Source organism: Somniosus microcephalus, unplaced genomic scaffold (assembly GCF_052327205.1).
Source record: "Somniosus microcephalus isolate GS21.2 unplaced genomic scaffold, FLI_Smic_1.0 unresolved_chr1, whole genome shotgun sequence".
Lineage (NCBI taxonomy): Eukaryota > Metazoa > Chordata > Chondrichthyes > Squaliformes > Somniosidae > Somniosus > Somniosus microcephalus.
Window position 1 is genome coordinate 157,071,708 of NW_028225179.1, and position 17,273 is coordinate 157,088,980.

At 52.6% G+C, this 17,273-nt stretch overlaps 1 protein-coding gene across 1 annotated transcript; it reads left to right on the top strand.

The window, feature by feature from the left end:
• Positions 1-1,038: 1,038 nt before the first annotated feature.
• LOC147096324 (zinc-binding protein A33-like) lies at positions 1,039-16,180 on the top strand. Its single transcript, XM_085973883.1, has 6 exons — positions 1,039-1,488; positions 1,579-1,674; positions 1,768-2,001; positions 2,897-2,919; positions 3,019-3,134; positions 15,249-16,180. The coding sequence occupies exons 1-6, from the start codon at positions 1,078-1,080 to the stop codon at positions 15,794-15,796; spliced, it is 1,428 nt and encodes a 475-aa protein (XP_085830009.1). The 5' UTR covers positions 1,039-1,077; the 3' UTR covers positions 15,797-16,180.
• The last annotated feature ends 1,093 nt before the right edge of the window (positions 16,181-17,273 follow it).

Here is a 17,273-nt window from a genome sequence, read left to right on the forward strand (position 1 = left end):
ATTTGGTCCCCTCATCCAAATCATTGATGTAGATTGTGAATAGCTGAGGCCCAAGCACTGATCCTTGTGGTACCCCACTAGTTACAGCCTGCCAACCCAAAAATTGCCCGTTTATTCCTACACTCTGTTTTCTGCCCATTAACCAATCCTCAATCCTAGCTAGTATATTACCTCAATCCCATGAGCCCTAAATTTGTTTAATAACCTCTTCTGTGGCATCTTATCGAATGTCTTCTGAAAATCCAAATACACCACATCCACTGGTTCCCCCTTATCTATTCTGCTGGTTACAACCTCAAAAAAGACTCTAACAGATTTGTCAAAGACGATTTCCCTTTCATTAATCCGTGTTGACTCGGCCCAATCCTATTGTTATTTTCTAAGTGCCCCGTTACCACATCCTCAATAATAGATTCCAGCATTGTCCCCGCTACTGATGTCAGGCTCACTGGGCTGTAGTTCCCCGTTTTCTCTCTCCCTCCTTTCCTAAATAGTGGGGTTACATTTGCTACCTTACAAGGCGCTATATAAATGCAAGTCTTTCTTTCTAGCAGATAAAATCGACCCTCAATGCTTCAATCCCTCTAAAGATCCTCTCTGCGCCTGTCATCTAAAGTCACTCCTTGACATTTGTGGCACTTTGTGTTTTAGGGTGAGCGGCTGCAATCATTAACACAATTCAGTTTATGGATCTCTATCTCACACCGTGTGTCACCAGAGGGTTTGTAGTCGGCAGTGAGTTCGGTCTGGAGCAAAGTGCCCTGGAATCTCGATCCCCGCCCATCTCCGCCTCCTCCCTCCCTCTCTCCCTCCCCCCACTGTCAACACTCCCGGAACCTTCACCCTCCCGGCCAGGGTTCAATTATTCCCCTCCGTGCTCTCACCCTGTTTGTCCTTCACACTGCTCTAGGTTGTGTCTCCCTGTGTAAACGTCGGCAGGACATAGACGAGTTTATAATAATAATTCCCTGAGTATTGCAGTGAACTTCATCGGGAAATCGCGGAACTGAAGGTGTTCGGCAGCAGAAAAACATCGAAACTGAAAGCGGTTTGAATCAAGAAGTGCTGAGGGTGAACATGGCTTCCAGACAGCAGGCCGAGAGTTTGACCGAGGATTTAAATTGTTCAATTTGTCTGGATTTCTTCACCAATCCGGTAACACTGGAGTGTGGGCACAACTTCTGCCGCTCCTGTATCTCACAGTGTTGGGAAAAGAAGGAGACAAACTCCTGCCCGGAATGTAGGGAGGAGTTTCCAGAAAGAAACCTCAGGGTAAATCGGGCCTTAGCGAATCTGGCCGAGAAAGCTCGAAAATTAAACCTGAATCCGAAAGAGAAGGAAAGTAAACTTCACTGTGAGGAACATCAGGAAGAACTGAAGCTGTTTTGTGAAACTGACAAGAAATTGATCTGTGTGATTTGTAGAGATGCGCGGGAACACAGAGAGCACCTCTTCATGCCCATTAAAGAAGCTGTTGGAATCTACAAGGTAAAAGGGAGCAGATTTGATCACCTGATTATTTTATCACATTTTCATGGTTTAACACTTTTATTCTGTGATTTTCTCTCCCAATCCCAGGATCAGCTGAAATCTTCCTTAGATTCTCTCACAGAGAAGAAATCGGCGGTTCTAGAAACGGAATTAAAACAGAAACAGCAGATTTCCGCAGTTAGGGTAAGGTCTCCCTGTGCTGATTTTCTGGGATCTCGGTTAGTTTTGTTGCCTTTATCGCGGTACATTAATTATGTTTCACATTTCATTTGGTAGGAACAGTCGAGCAGTCTGCAGGCACACATCACATCCGAGTTCGCTAAAATGCACCAGATTCTCAGTGAGAAAGAGCAGCGTTTAATCAGAGATCTCAGGGAACAAGAGGGGGAGATTCTAGAAACAATGGAGAAAAACCTCCGCGAAATTCAAGAGAATTTAAATTCTATTCAGGAGAAACTCTCAAAGTTGCAGAAACAGATGGAGCAAAAAGACGGGCTGACATTTCTGAAGGTGAGGATTATATTGCGGGTCAGTTCAGTGAAACTTCACACAGTCACAAAATAACCGATGATAACTGAAATAAATGCAGCATTTGCTGAATAATTCGGAACTGATTTAAACCGATTGTTTTGTCTATTCCGGGGCGGTTCTGTTATCACTGAACTAACCGGCTCCCACACTGTCCGCAGATTCCCGGGAATACCTGAGACCTCCCCGGAATGAGTTGCCGTGATCTTGATATTTTGCTTGTAATTATTTCCGTGTTCTGCAAGTTTACTATTTTCCTGGCACTCAGATTGCAATCCAGTTCCAGTTCCATGTTGTGCGTGTGTGGGTGTGTCTGGTGCGGTGGGTGTGAGAGTCACTGTGTCTGTGAGTGACACTGATGTTGAGTTCCAGTATCTGACACACAAATCAGGCTTTTCAACTACTTACAATCATAGAATCCCACAGCACAAAAGGCCCATTGTGCCTGTGCCGGCTCTTTGAAAGAGCTGTGCAATTAGACCCACTCCCCCTGCTCTTTCCCCGCAGCCCTGCATTTTTTCCTTTTCAAGTATATATCCAATTCCTTTTTTAAATAGTTCTTAAATCTGCTCCCGGCAGTCAGTGCATTCCAGGTCATCACAAGTCATTGTCAAGAAATCCCCACTCTCTTTATTTTGCCAATTATTTCGGCGATTTGTGAATGTGATCCCCCAGGTCTCTCTGTTCCTGCACCACATTTAAAATTGTACCATTTAGTTTATTTTGCCTCTCCTCATTCTTCCTTTCAAAATGCATCACTTCACACTTCTCTGTGTTAAATTCTACCTGCCCTGTGTCTGCTCATTTCACCAGCCTGTCTGTGTCCTCCTGAAGTATTTTACTATCCTCCTCACTGTTTGCGTTTTATTTATTTCAGGAGGAAGCTTGTCGGAAGAGGAGGTAGGACATGCTCTTTACTGAAACTCTGCACAGTTTGGTAAAATAACTCAGAAAAGTGTTTAATGCCGATTTATAAAATCAACTGTTCAATATTTACAGGATTAGTGACGACGAGCACCTACTATCAGTATCAGATGGCGCCCTGTCTATCGGAAAGTTCAACGGCCCTTTACAGTACACAGCGTGGAGAGAAATGATAGACGCCATTAACCCCGGTAAAACTCTTATATTCCTTTTCCTGATTTATAAATCCAGATGAGAAGAGACTGAACGGGCTCCCAGACCCCGGATTAAATGATCACTGATGTCCGTGTCTAGTCTGGAAGTCAGGAGTCTTTGCTCTGGATAAGGGAGGGCTTGGGGTGATCTTACTGAATTATTCAAGATCCTAAACCGCAGAGAGAAGATAAACATCCACAGGTTTAACACAGTCACAGAGTCTACAACAAAGTAGCGATAGTCTCAAACTGAGAAAAGGGAGGGTGAAAAGGCAGTTTGGATTGAGCGAGGTTGGGTTTTTGAGTGACCCCATTGATCGGGCAGGCAGTGAGTCAGTGAGCCCACTGCTCGCTCCATGAAATTGGTCAGAGGCCCAATCCATTCTCAGGGTTGGGCTTCAGGACAATATTGCTGGCGAGTTGCCCACGGATTTGGAGCGTGGGAAGGTGCTCGGTGATCCTTGAGGAGGGAGGCGGGAGACAGGAAATCCGCCAAATCCTCCCTGGAGGCAAGTGAGCAGGAGCTGTTTAAAGGTGGGCGGAGTGGGAGGGGTTACAGGAAAATACTGTGGGGGGCTGGAAAACCAAGGATCGACCAGCAGCAGGCAGGATAATTCATGCACCTCCTGACCACAGAGAAACTGTTACTGAAAAGAGGGAAAAAAGAACGTGTTTTGATTTCGCGCCTTTCACGACCTCAGGACGTCCCAAAGCGCTTTACAGCCAATGAAGAGTTTTTAAAGTGTAGTCACTGTTGTAATGTAGGAAACGCCACAACCAATTTCTGCACAGCAAGCTCCCACAAACAGCAATGTGATAATGACCAGATGACCAGTTTTGGTGATGTTGGTTGAGGGACAAATATTGGCCCAGGACACCGGAGAGAACGAGCTCCTTGCGCTGGATTCCTATTTCACGGCTGTGACACCATATCCCGGCGGGAAGCACTGCGTGTGATTTTTCTCTCATTACTGCTCCGTTTACGCTTTAAATCCGGGCGATAGTGAGACGTAAATCACTCCCAAATACTTTATGTGGAGGGTATGGAAAGTAAGGGAGGCAGAGTTGTCTGAGTGTATCAGCAGCTTCAAGAGAGAGTTCGATAAGAAGCTGGCAAAAAACTGTAAACCCAAATAGGACTGAGCTGCCTGGGCTTGGAGAGTGGAATTGTGAGGGCTGAGGAGAGGGGAGGTCTAATTTGGACACCCTGCCCTATTGGACAACCTGCCCTATATCACAGCAGAAAATACACTTCAAAAGTAATACATTGTGTGAAGTGCTTTGAGACATTTGTCAGGAACATTAGAAATGTCAGTTTCTCCTTCAGATGTAATTGCAGTGTATTTATTTCCAACACATCCCTTATGCTGGACTCTATTTTACCTGTGAAATATTTTACTCACAACAGTACTTTCCTTGTGGCCTTTGAAAACAGCTGCTTAAACCCGAGTTTAGAACCAGGCTAGAAAGTCATCGCATCACCTTTGAAAGCAGCTTCACACAGTGACACTAATCCCATCATCACTCACTTCCACCGAGACTCTCACCCACTTTCTCTGATCTGCTTTGAGTTATTCACAGTTCTTACTTCAGTTCTTAAATTCACATCAATGTATGTTCTGATATTTTATACCAGTATTCCTACTGGATAAAACATCAACATTCGGTTCAATGTTTGGTATTTTTATTTTTATTCTCTCGCTGCAATATTCTCTTTATTTTACATATCCATGGTGCAAGTAACCAATCAGAAGCCAGGCTGCCTGTCTTACTGAGATTGTATTCTCTGCTGGACCCACCTCCTGCTCCATTGACCCCATTCCCACTAAACTGCTGCCCACCCAACTTCTCTTCCTGGTTTCTTGCTAGCTCACATTGTATATGGTTCCCTCTCCTCACATCCTATCCAGCTCCTTTTCAAATCCAATGTCATCACACCCTTCCTCAAAATTACCCACCCTCTATCCCTCTGTCCTTCCGCTTGATCTCCAACCTTACTTTCTTGTAAAAGTCCTTGAACGTGCGATCACTTCTGAAATCCCTGCCCATTTTGCCACAACTGCATGTTTGAACCACACTAACCAGATTTTCATCCCTGTCATCATAGCCCCAAAGTGGCCCCAATAAAGGTCACAAATGACACGCTCTGTGACAGTGAGTATAGCGCATTTTCCCTCCTCATCCTCCTGGAGCTCTCTGCAAACATTGACCATTCTCCTCCAATGTCTCTCCTCAATTGTCCTACTCAGTGGGACTGCCTTTACTTGGGTCACATTTGCCTATTTGATCGTAGCCAGAGTATCTCCAGCAATGGCTTCTCTTCCCGCCCCCGCACGGCACCCCAGGAGATTCTCCAGTATTTATTCTTGGTCTTCTTCTCTCACTGATCTACATGTTGCCACTTGTCAACCTCACCCACAGAAACAGGCTCAGTTTCCAGATGTACACCGATGGTACCCAGCTCTACCTCTCCACCACCTCTCTTGACCCCTCCACCGCCAGTGTGTTGTCCAACAGATTATCTGGAATCCAGTTATGGAGGAGCCAGAATTTTTTCCAGTTAAATATTGGGAAGATTTAAGGCATCAGTTTGGAAATTGTCAAAAACTCTACATCCTGGTCACCAACTCCACCCCCTCCTTGGCCACTGTCTCAGGCTGAACCAGACCCTTGCTGTTCTATTCAATCTGGAATTGCACTGCTGATTGTGATCAATCTAAGAGTGTCTGGGACTTTGTCTCCAGTACATGGTGTATCCTGTCTTTCCCATTTCCTCTGCTGAGCTTTTTAATTTAGTTTCCCTCGGTTGTTTTTGGTTCTCTCTTCCTTTCTGCAGCAGCTCCCTCCTCATTGTTTTCTCTTTACCTTTTTCCTTCTCTTCTCTCTATTCTCCTGCTGTCGGTACTTTCCCCCTCTCCACACATCGACAGCGCTGATTAGTGGTGTGTGGGTCACGCCTCCAGAGAGAGATTGTGGGTAAAATTAGTCTGGGTGGTGACACAGAATGGGTGATAGTAAATCAGTGGCCCATTTTACATTGTGCCCAATATTAATTCCCATTGAAGTTAATGGAAACGAATATTGAGGGAGCGCGATACGAGCTGCTGATTGACTGTCACCTAAAACAGTCCAAGACCAATTTCACCCAGTGTGTCTCCAGGACACATTAGAGCTTCTGTCACCGATTCCTTGTTAATTTTCAAAGGCCCTTGATGGACTCTGCAGACACTGAGAATAGCGGGAGTGTTCTGCCCTCGCAACGCGATCCTATGCAGAGCTAGACAGATAGCGAACAACTCGATATCTTCCAATAAAATCACAAGGCTTGACTTTTCTTGTAACGCTTTACTGAAAGATTCTTACTGTAAAACTGAAATACAACACAGAAATGGAAGGACACATTAGTATACAGACGCATAATTGATATGTATACACAAATTTAGGTACGCCTGGGCAACACAGTACGTCTGGCAACGAATTACATTTAGCAAGCTGGAAGGCATTCTCTTTAAATTAGCCCTGTACATAGTGTATCAAATACGGCTGCTAGTTAACCAGCTAGACAGAGAAAGTTACAACTAAACATTTTCTACAACATGCAGTGTACGCTAATCGTCTATAGCATTCTAAGTACTCACAGACAAACAATTTCCAAGACTGAAGCATGGGGACAATACAACCGAGGAGCACCGTGGCGCAGGTCTTGTTCCGGCGGCAGCTCCACGAGGAATGAACTTGCAGTGCCGTGGGGAGCGTGGTGACCTCATCACGCTCGGGGTCGTGACGTCGTCGCGTTTGCCGGTAGTTGCGTCGCTGGCCGTTGGGGCCTAGGTCGGGAGCAGGAGCTGGAGGCCAGGCTGGGCTGGTGCTTGCCGCGGGAGCGGAAGATAGCGGCGCTCCCGGCGGCTGATCGATGCGGCCGAAGACGCTGGGCCGGGCTGTGCCGGCAGCCTTTCTGGAGAGCCGAGTCGGGCCGGCAGCCGTCTCACGCACGTCACGTCGTACGTGACGTGACGTCAGCACGCTAAGGCGCGTCTTAAAGGGGCAATGGCCCTAAACGGTGAGTTAAAGGGGCAACGGCCCTAACAGGTAAGTTATACATATATAAGTAGGTTATGTACATACAGTAAGGTTAAGTTAGAGGGAGAGACAGCACACTCCCCGCTTGGTACGATTCCATTTGTACCACTACAGATACGAAATAACCTGGAGAAAACGTCCTTTGGCTGCCACACGCTCAGAGTCCGTTCTCTAGATTTCTTCGGAAAGGAGGACTACGATCTCTGAGACTGGCCTCAGAAACACCTTGACAGTCTCTTCCTTGACGATCTTCACCTCCACCTTGCGGACCCTCTTGTCCCTGCTCGGCAGAGTTTTGACGGCCAGTCCCACTGACCGTTCGTTTGTGTGCTTGGCTGTCTTTCAGCAAGACGACATCTCTCACTTTGACATTCGGCTTGTCTTCTGTCCATTTCCTACGGCTCTGCAGGGTGGGCAAATACTCTCCTCCCCATCTCTTCCAAGAAGTGTCTGCACGACACTGTACTTGCTTCCATTGCTTCCCGTGCAGCTCGGCCATGTCGAAGTTTCCAGAGGGAGCTGAAATAGCACTCATCTTTTGAGTCAGGAGCATCGCTGGGGTGGGGACTGCAGGCGTGTCTGGGTCGGTGGACCCCGGCACCAGGGTTCTCCTGAGCGAGCAGAGGCGCCCCGCAGCCTGCTCCCCGCTACTCGGAAGACGGCGTCCAGGAGGGCGAAACGGCAGGGGTGCCGCCCAGCTGTGTCTATCGTCCTTGGACCTTTCAAGCACTGAGCATCCTAGGCCATCTGTGCTCACAGTGGGGCCTGCCTCTTCCTCACAGGCAGAGGAGGTTGACCTATGATGCTGCGTCATGTCGTCGTAGTCCTCCTTTACCTGGATCCTGTTTGGGCATGGGCTGAGATAGGATGTGCGACCGTTGCGCGACACGTTTGCTTTATAGACGCTGACATCCGCTGGTTTGTGGACTGTTCCCAGGCAAACTCCACCCACGAGGACCCATCCCAAGTCAAGCCGCTGCGCATAGGGAGCATCGTGGGGCCCGTTGATGTGCTCACGTACCTTGTGCACCCTTAAGATGTCTCTTCCCAAGAGTAGGAGGATTGGAGCGTCCGGGTCCACAGCTGGAATCTTATGGCTGTAGGTGGGGCTGATGGCGTGCGACCTCTGGGGAGGGGATTTCCGTCCTGTCCTCTGGCATCATGTCGCACTCAATCAAGGTGGGGAGGGGAAGCTGTAGTTTCCCATCCATGGACTCGATCATGAAGTTCCCGACTCTCCTACCCGTAGTCTCTGTTGTCCCTGCACAGGTTTTTAGCGTGTACGGAGCGGTGCTGGCCTTCACGTCGAAGAGATTGAAGAATTCCGTCTTCGCTAGGGACTTGTTGCTTTGCTCGTCGAGCACTGCATACATTTTGATTGCCTTCTCCTTTCTCCCTGCAGGATATGCTTTAACCAAGCAGATTTTGGAGCATGAGCGTGGGCTGCTTGCATTTCCGCAAACCTCTGTACACTTGGAGGTGACTGAAGATGTGCTTTCGCTTTGCTCCCCGCTATCCTCTTTGTCAACCGCGGCGCTCTTGGTGGTTGACGGAGGAGGACCTGGATGCAGGGCTGCTATGTGTTTTTCGCTGTTGCACTCAAGGCACTTGATTGTCGCCTTGCAGTCTTTTGCCATGTGCGTAGTCGACCCACAACACCTGAAGCAGATGCGGTTCTCTTTCAGGTATGACGTGCGCTCATCAATGGGCTTGTCTCTAAAGCTTCGACACTTTTTGAGTGGGTGGGGCTTGTGTATAGGACACTGACGATCTGGGTCATCCACTTCATTCCCAGCAGAACTGGATTGGTTGACTGAGGGTTCGGCTGGAACCTCTGTTTTGTGCACACTCACAGAGGCTTTGTTGCTGTCCTTTGTGGGTTTCTCTGTTCTCGAAGGAGCGTAACTGCTGGAGGTGGAGAAAGTGAAACTTGGATCATTCCTCACCCTTGCCTGTTGTTGGACAAACCTGGAGAAGAGAGAGAAGGGGGGAAATGCCACTCCATTTTCCTCCTTGTACTTGGATCCCTTAGCTATCCATTTCTCTTGAAGATTGTGGGGGAGCTTTTCCACTATTGGGTTTACCCCGCGAGCCGTATCCAAATACGAGAGGCCGGTCAGGTAACCTTCTCCCTTGGCACACTCCAGTTCGAGGAGAATGTCGCCCAGTTCTCTGAGCTCGACATTATCCTTGTTGGTTAGCTTCGGGAAGTCCTCAAGCTTCTTGAGCAGTGCGTGTTCGATGACTTCTGGTGTCCCATAACAGTCGTTGAGACGTTGCCAAACCAGGTGGAGGCCTGCTGTGGGATTGAGGACGTGCGCTGAGCGAATTCTCTTCGCCTGCCTTGACGACTCGGCTCCGAGCCACTTTGTCATCAAGTCTAGTTCTTCTCTGGCTGACAGATTCAAGTCCTTGGTGGTACTCAGGAAGGATGCTCTCCATGACCAATAATTTTCAGGACGGTCATCGAATTCTAGGAGGCCTGAACTTAATAATTCTCGGCGAGTAAGGTACCTGGCGAAGTCTTGTGCGCCTTGCGGCTCGGACGAGGACTGCTTGGCTGGATTGGCCGAGTGTTGTGGAGGTCTCTGCAGGCGAGTCTTACTCGTTTCTTCTCTTTTAAGCTCAGTGTCTCCGAAAACGGGCCGTTTGTTGCTGGGGTGAGTAGCTAGTTCTACGTCGAGATACCTGAATGTTTCCTTTGGGAACACTTTGGAGTGTTGTTGGACATACTCATTTGTACGTTGCACTGGACTGAGGGGCTGTTCCAGGTCATATGTTTCCTGGCTGGGCTCCCCGCGTTCGCTCTCCTCATCTTCTTCGTAAGCTGCGGCTTCGGCTTTAGCGGCAGTGGCAGCTCTCTGGCTTTGGAGAATGTGGAGAATGGCAGCGAGACCAGCTCTCTGCTTTACAAGGTCAGCTTTCTGCTTCATCATACTAGCGTCGAGGTCGGCTCTCTGCTTCATGAGGTCAGCTTCTTTTTCAGCGAAGGACAATTGCGCCTGGGTGGCCTTTGCCTTGGCACGTGCTTTGGCGGCTGTAGAAGCTGTCGATGACGACGGTCTGCTGGACCGCCGAGATGACCTAGAGGATACTTTAGAGAACTGTGACTTGGCATCGTTTGCTGGGAGAGGCTCATTCTTCTCGATTGGCTGGTCGACTTCCTCTAGAGTATATTGTTTTCCTGAGCGTAGACTCATGGTAGCTGAGTGGTATCTTCCTGTGCTTGAGCCCGCTGTGCTGTTGTCTTTTTACTGTTCTGCCCTCGCAACGCGATCCTATGCAGAGCTAGACAGATAGCGAACAACTCGATATCTTCCAATAAAATCACAAGGCTTGACTTTTCTTGTAACGCTTTACTGAAAGATTCTTACTGTAAAACTGAAATACAACACAGAAATGGAAGGACACATTAGTATACAGACGCATAATTGATATGTATACACAAATTTAGGTACGCCTGGGCAACACGGTACATCTGGCAACGAATTACATTTAGCAAGCTGGAAGGCATTCTCTTTAAATTAGCCCTGTACATAGTGTATCAAATACGGCTGCATAGTTAACCAGCTAGACAGAGAAAGTTACAACTAAACATTTTCTACAACATGCAGTGTACGCTAATCGTCTATAGCATTCTAAGTACTCACAGACAAACAATTTCCAAGACTGAAGCATGGGGACAATACAACCGAGGAGCACCGTGGCGCAGGTCTTGTTCCGGCGGGCAGCTCCACGAGGAATGAACTTGCAGTGCCGTGGGGAGCGTGGTGACCTCATCACGCTCGGGGTCGTGACGTCGTCGCGTTTGCCGGTAGTTGCGTCGCTGGCCCTTTGGGGCCTAGGTCGGGAGCAGGAGCTGGAGGCCAGGCTGGGCCGGTGCTTGCCGCGGGAGCGGAAGATAGCGGCGCTCCCGGCGGCTGATCGATGCGGCCGAAGACGCTGGGCCGGGCTGTGCCGGCAGCCTTTCTGGAGGGCCGAGTCGGGCCGGCAGCCGTCTCACGCACGTCACGTCGTACGTGACGTGACGTCAGCACGCTAAGGCGCGTCTTAAAGGGGCAATGGCCCTAAACGGTGAGTTAAAGGGGCAACGGCCCTAACAGGTAAGTTATACATATATAAGTAGGTTATGTACATACAGTAAGGTTAAGTTAGAGGGAGAGACAGCACAGGGAGACTGGGGCTGCAGAGTTCCTCACAGTGGCTCAAGATCAGAGCCGGATGGCAGAGGCGAAGAAAGCTCCAAAAACCGCAACTAACTCCGCTTCCCCCCTCTCTCTCTCCCCCCCTCCCCCTCTCTCCTCCCCCCCTCCCCCTCCCGTTCTCACTTCCTCTCCCCCTCCCGGCCCCCCGGCACTCCCTCCCCTCCCCAACTGCCGCTCTCTCTCGCTCTACCCCTCCCCTCTTTCTTCCAGCCCCTCCCCCCCTCTCCCCCATCCCACTCTCTGTCCTCCCCTCTTGCTCCGCTCCCCTCCCCTCACCCTACCCTCCCTCTCCCCTCTGCCCCCCACTCTATCCCCTTTATCGGCTCCCTCTTACACTCCTCCCGCCCCTTTCTCTCCCCTTCCCCTCTCTCCTCCCACTCCTCCTCTCTCTCCCCTTTGCCGCGCTCTCTCCTCCCCTCCCTCCTGCCCCCCACTCTCTCCCCTCTACCGGCTCCCTCTCCCCCTCCCCCCCAGTCCCCTCCCCTCCCGGTCTCTCTCTCCCCTCCTCCCCCTCTCTCCTCTCACTCCCCTCCCCCTCTCTCTCTCTCCGCATCCTGCTCTCCCTCCTCCCCTACCCTCTCCTCCCCCGCTGACCCTACCCTCTCCCCCCGTGCCCTCCCTCTCCCCTCCCACTCTCTCACTCTACCCCACTCCAGCACTCTCTCCCTTTCCCCTCCCCATCTCTCCCCTCCCTCTCTCCCCTCCCTCTCACCCCACCCCCTCCCCCTCTCTCTATCCTCCCCCGTCTCCCCTCTGTCGCCCCCTCTCTCTCCACCCCCACTCGCCCCCTCTCTCCACTCCATCTCCTCCTCCACTCCCCCTCACTCTCCACCCCTCCAACTCTCTCTCCCCTCCCGCGGTCTCTCCTCACCCACTCCCTCTCCTCTCTCCTCCCCCTCGCTCTCCCCCTCTCCCGCTCCCTCGCCTCTCCCCCACTCAGCTCCGTTGCTCCCCTCCACCTCCTGCTCCCCCTCCCATCCCCGCTCTTTCCCCTCCCCTTCCCCTCACCCCTCACTCCCCCCTCCAGCGCTCTCTCCCCTCAACCTCCCCCTCTGTCCCCACCCCTTATCCCCCCCTCTCCCCTCATGCTCCCCCCTCCCCACCCCTCCCACTCTCTCCCCACCCGCTCTCTGTCCCCTCCCCCTCTCTCCCAACTTCCCCCCCCTCTTCCCTCCCCTGCTCTCTCCCCTCCCTCTCTCTCCCCACTCCCCCTCCCCCTATCTCTGCCCCACTCCCCCCCCTCTTCCCTCCCCTGCTCTCTCCCCTCCCTCTCTCTCCCCACTCCCCCTCCCCCTCCCCCTATCTCTGCCCCCCGTCACTCTTTCCTCCACCTCTCTCTCCCCTCCCCTCTCTCTCTGTTTCTACCCATCACCCTCTCCTCCCGCCCCACCCCCCCTCCCTCCCCTTCTCTCTCCCCTCCACTCACCCTCCCTCTCTCTCTCCCCGGTCTCTCTCCCCTCCCCTCCCCGTGTCTCTCCCCCACGATCTTTGTCCCCTCCACTCACCTCCCCATCTCTCCCCTCCTCCCTTCTGTCACACCCACTCTCTCCCCTCACCCTCCACCTCTCTCTCCTCCCCTGACCCCCTTCTACCCTCCGTTCTCCCACCCCTTCCCCCACTGTCTTCCTCCCCTCCCCCTCTGTCTCCCCTCCCCCTCGTGCTCTCTCTCCCCATCCCCTATCTCTACCCTCACCTCCCCCTCTCTCCCCCCTCCCCCTACCCCCTCTCTCCCCTGCATCCCCCTCCCCCTCCCCCCTCCATCCCCCTCCCCCTGACACCGCTCTCTCCTCCCCCCCCTCTCTCTCACCTCCATCTCACACTCTCTTTCCCCTCCACCTATCTCTGCTAACCCTCCACCTCTCTCTCCACTCCCTCCCACTCACTCTACCCGCCCTCCCACCCTCTCCCCTTCTCTCTCCCATTCCCCATCCCCCTCCCCTCCCCTTCTCTCTCCTATTCCCCATCACCCTCCCGCTCTCTCTCCCCTCCGCTCCTCTCCCACTCTCTCCCCTCCCTTCCCGCTCCTCTCCCACTCTCTCCCCTCCCTTCCCGCTCACTCTCCCTTCCCCCTCCCCTCTCTCTCCCGTTCTCCCCTCCCCCCTTATCTCTCCCCTCCACTATCACTCTCTCCCCTCCCCCTCTCTCTCCCCTCCCCCTCCCTTCTCCCAGCCCCCTCCCCTCTTTCTTCTTCTCTCCCCTCCCCTCCGTCTCTCCTCCTCTCTCATCTCTCCCCTCCACTCCCCTCTCTCCCCTCCCCCTCTTTCTCCCCTCCCCCTCTCTCCCTCCTTCTCTCTCCCCTCCCCCTCCCGCTCTCTCCCCTCCCCTCTCTCCCCCACGTCTCTCCCTTCCCGCTCTCTATGCCCACCCATCCCTCTCTCTCGCCTTCCCCTGCTCTCTCCCCTCCCGCTCTCTTCCCCTTCCCTCCCTTTCCCCTCCCCCTCTGTCACCTCCCGCTATCTCATCCCTATCCCCTCCCCTGCCCCTTTCTCTACCTTCCTCCTCTCTCTACCCACCACCTGTATCTCCCCTCCCTCCCCCTCCCGCTATCTCCCCCTCCCCGCCGCTCCCCCTCACGCTATCTCCCCCTCCCCTCCCCGCCGCTCCCCCTCACTCCTCTCCCCCTCCCTATCTCCCCCACCCTCCACCTCTATGTCCCCTCCCCTCTCTCCCCCCTACCCTCCACCTCTATGTCCCCTCCCCCTCTCTCCCCCTACCCTCCACCTCTATGTCCCCTCCCCCTCTCTCTCTCCCCTCCCCTTCTATGTCCCCTCCCCCTCTCTCTCTCCCCTCCCCTTTCTCTCCCCCACCCCTCTCTCTCCGCTCCCCTCTCTCTCCCCCACCCCTCTCTCTCCGCTCCCCTCTCTGCTCCTCCCCCTCCCCTCTGCCACTCCCCCTTCTGCTCCTCCCCTCCCCTCTCTCCGCTCCCCTCTCTGCCCCTCCCCCTGCCCTTCTCTCTCCCCTCCCCCTACTGGTCTCTCCCCCCTCCCGCTCTCTCTCCACCTCCCCTCCCGGTCTCTCTTCCCCCCCGGTCTCTCTTCCCCCCTACCCACTTTCTCCCCTCCTACCCACTTTCTCCCCTCCCCATGCTCCTCTCTCCCCCCTCTCTCGCCTTCCCTCTCTCGCCCACTCCCCGTGTCTCTCCGACGCACTCTCTCCTCTCCCACTCCCTCTTCTGCCTCTCCCTTCCCCCTCCCGTCTCTCCCCTCCCCCCACCTGCTCTCTCTTCCCCTTCCCTCACTCTCCTCCCCTCCCTCTCCCCTCACTTTCCCCTCCCTTCTCCTCCCCCTCTCTCCCTTCTCCTCCCCCTCTCTCCCTCCGCTCGCCATCCACCTCTTTCTCCCCACCCCATCACGCTCTCACTCCCCTTCCCTCCCCCTGCGCTTTCTCTCCTCGCCCCTCCCCTCCCTCTTTCCCCCTCCTGCTCTCTCTGCCCTCCCCCGCTCCCCCGCCCACTCTTTCCTCCCCCGCTCCCCCGCCCACTCTTTCCTCCCCCGCTCCCCCGCCCACTCTTTCCTCCCCCGCTCCCCCGCCCACTCTTTCCTCCCCCGCCCACTCTTTCCTCCGTTTCCCGTCCTCTCTCCACACCCCTCCCGCTTTCTCTCTCCTCCCACTCTCCCCTCCCCCTCTCCGCCTGCCGACTCTTTCCCCTCGCTCTACCCTTCCCCGCCCCTCTCTCTTTCCCTCCATCTCCCGCTCTCTCTCCCCCTCCCCCTCACTCCACTCTGAACACAACCCAGAGCCCGAGTGAGCATTTAAAAAAATCAAATTTGAATAAATCACAGCGAGAAACTCAATCACTGACTGTGTTATTTTAACTTTCCCCCAGCTCCAGCCTCTCTGACTCTGGATCCGAACACAGCGAATCCCCGGCTCATCCTGTCTGAGGACCGGACCAGTGTGAGACTCGGAGACAAACGGCAGCCGCTCCCTGACACCTTGGAGAGGTTTGATCCCTGGCCCTGTGTCCTGGGATCGGAGGGATTCACATCAGGGAGACACTACTGGGAGGTGGAGGTGGGGGACAAGACTGAGTGGATTGTGGGAGTGACCAGAGAGTCTGCCGGGAGGAAAGGGGAAATCAGACTGAGCCCTGAGACCGGATACTGGGCTGTGTGGCTGTACCCCGGACGAGGATATTTAGCCAACACCTCCCCATTCACGACCCGCCTCACCCCGAGTGTGGATCCCCGGAAGATCGGGGTGTACCTGGACTATGAGGGCGGACAGGTGTCATTTTACAATGCGGACAACATGTCCCATCTCCACACTTTCACCCACACTTTCACTGAGAGAATCTTTCCCATCTTCCACCCGGGATGGAATGACGGGAAAAACTCTGCCCCGCTGACAATCTGCGGGGTTAAAGGTCACTAACAGGTCCATCCCATAATTTCACCCCGCCTCCTGCCAGCTGCAAACTGATGGGCGTCGGTCTCAGTCACAGGTGGTGCGGATGGTCCAAATGTCACCTGAGGTCAGGGCGGCTACAACCCAGTGACAATGTCTTGTTGGTGAGATTCGTTTGTTTAATCGGTGCAGGGGAACAAACTCGTGGCAACTGCTCCAGAGACTCCTGTAAAATTAAATAAAAACCTCAAGAACATCGAGAATCATCGGGGCCCAGAGACAGAGGAGAATTAAAACACGGGCAGAAATACACCAAGGGAACCACAGACTCCAGCTGGGAAGTTAAAGGTAAAGAGGGGCAGGGGAGAGGAACTAGGGTGAGATAGAACACCAGTGGGAAGGACATGACAAAGGGACCATCCGAGACACGGCAAATTAAATAATACCCGAGGGAAGGAAAAAGTAAAAGGGGCACCAGATAGAAGTGAAATCAAAAGGGAACAGGAGGGAGTATCAGAAACATGGGAAAACCCAGGGGATGGAAATGATCAGAACATTCAAGCGTGTGGAGTGTTTAGAATAGAGAGTGGACAAGGTCATCACCTGTGGAGAGAGAAGACAGGTTAACATTCCGGGAATACACCCTGCATCGGAACTGGGAACTGAAAGATCAGCAAGGGCCTGTGTAGAGCTGGGGAATAGAAGGAGGGGGAGAGAAGAAACCAATGGATGGTGAATTGTAGAGAGGAACTGACTGGGTGGAATGAGCTGTGAGCTGCAGGAACCCGGTGACCTTCCTGCCTGTAATGTTGCTCCACAGGCGGAAGGTGGCGCTACATGGCGGTGTTTGAGATGAATTAGTGCAACACCTCTGCTGCCCAGCGCTGTTATTAAACTGCACCATAGAAGCGGCATTTATTAAACACACAGCGACTCGGGGCTTAATTACATCCCAGAAGCATGAACTAAACGTGTTGTTTGTTTTATTTACACCTTGCTCCAGACTCTGGCCCCTTACAATTCCCATCCCGAACTGATCGGGCTGATTTTAAGAGCCCCCGCCTGGTGTAACCGGAGTGATAGAGCCCAGAATTGGACCCAATGCTCCAGCTGGGGCTGAACCCATGTTGTATATCGGTGTTTTATTTATCCCTCAACCAGTATTAGTAAAACAAAATCAGATTGCTGTTTGTGGGAGCTTGCTGTGCAAAAATTGTCTGTCGCGTTTTGCTACAGTGACTACACTTCAAAAATACTTTATTGGCTGTAAAGCACTTTGGGCAGCCTGAGGCTGTGAAAGGCGCTATATAAATGTAAGTCTGTCTGTCTTTCATATTCAGATCAACCTCATATTCTAAAATTGCAACTGTGTTTCAGAGTTTGATGAGCTGGCTTTAAATGTTGTATCCTGCAGAGTTTAATAGGAAACAAAGTATATCATTGTAACCAAGTATTGAAAGTGTTTGATAAATTGTAAAGTGCTGTCTGCTTGTACCCGGCACAC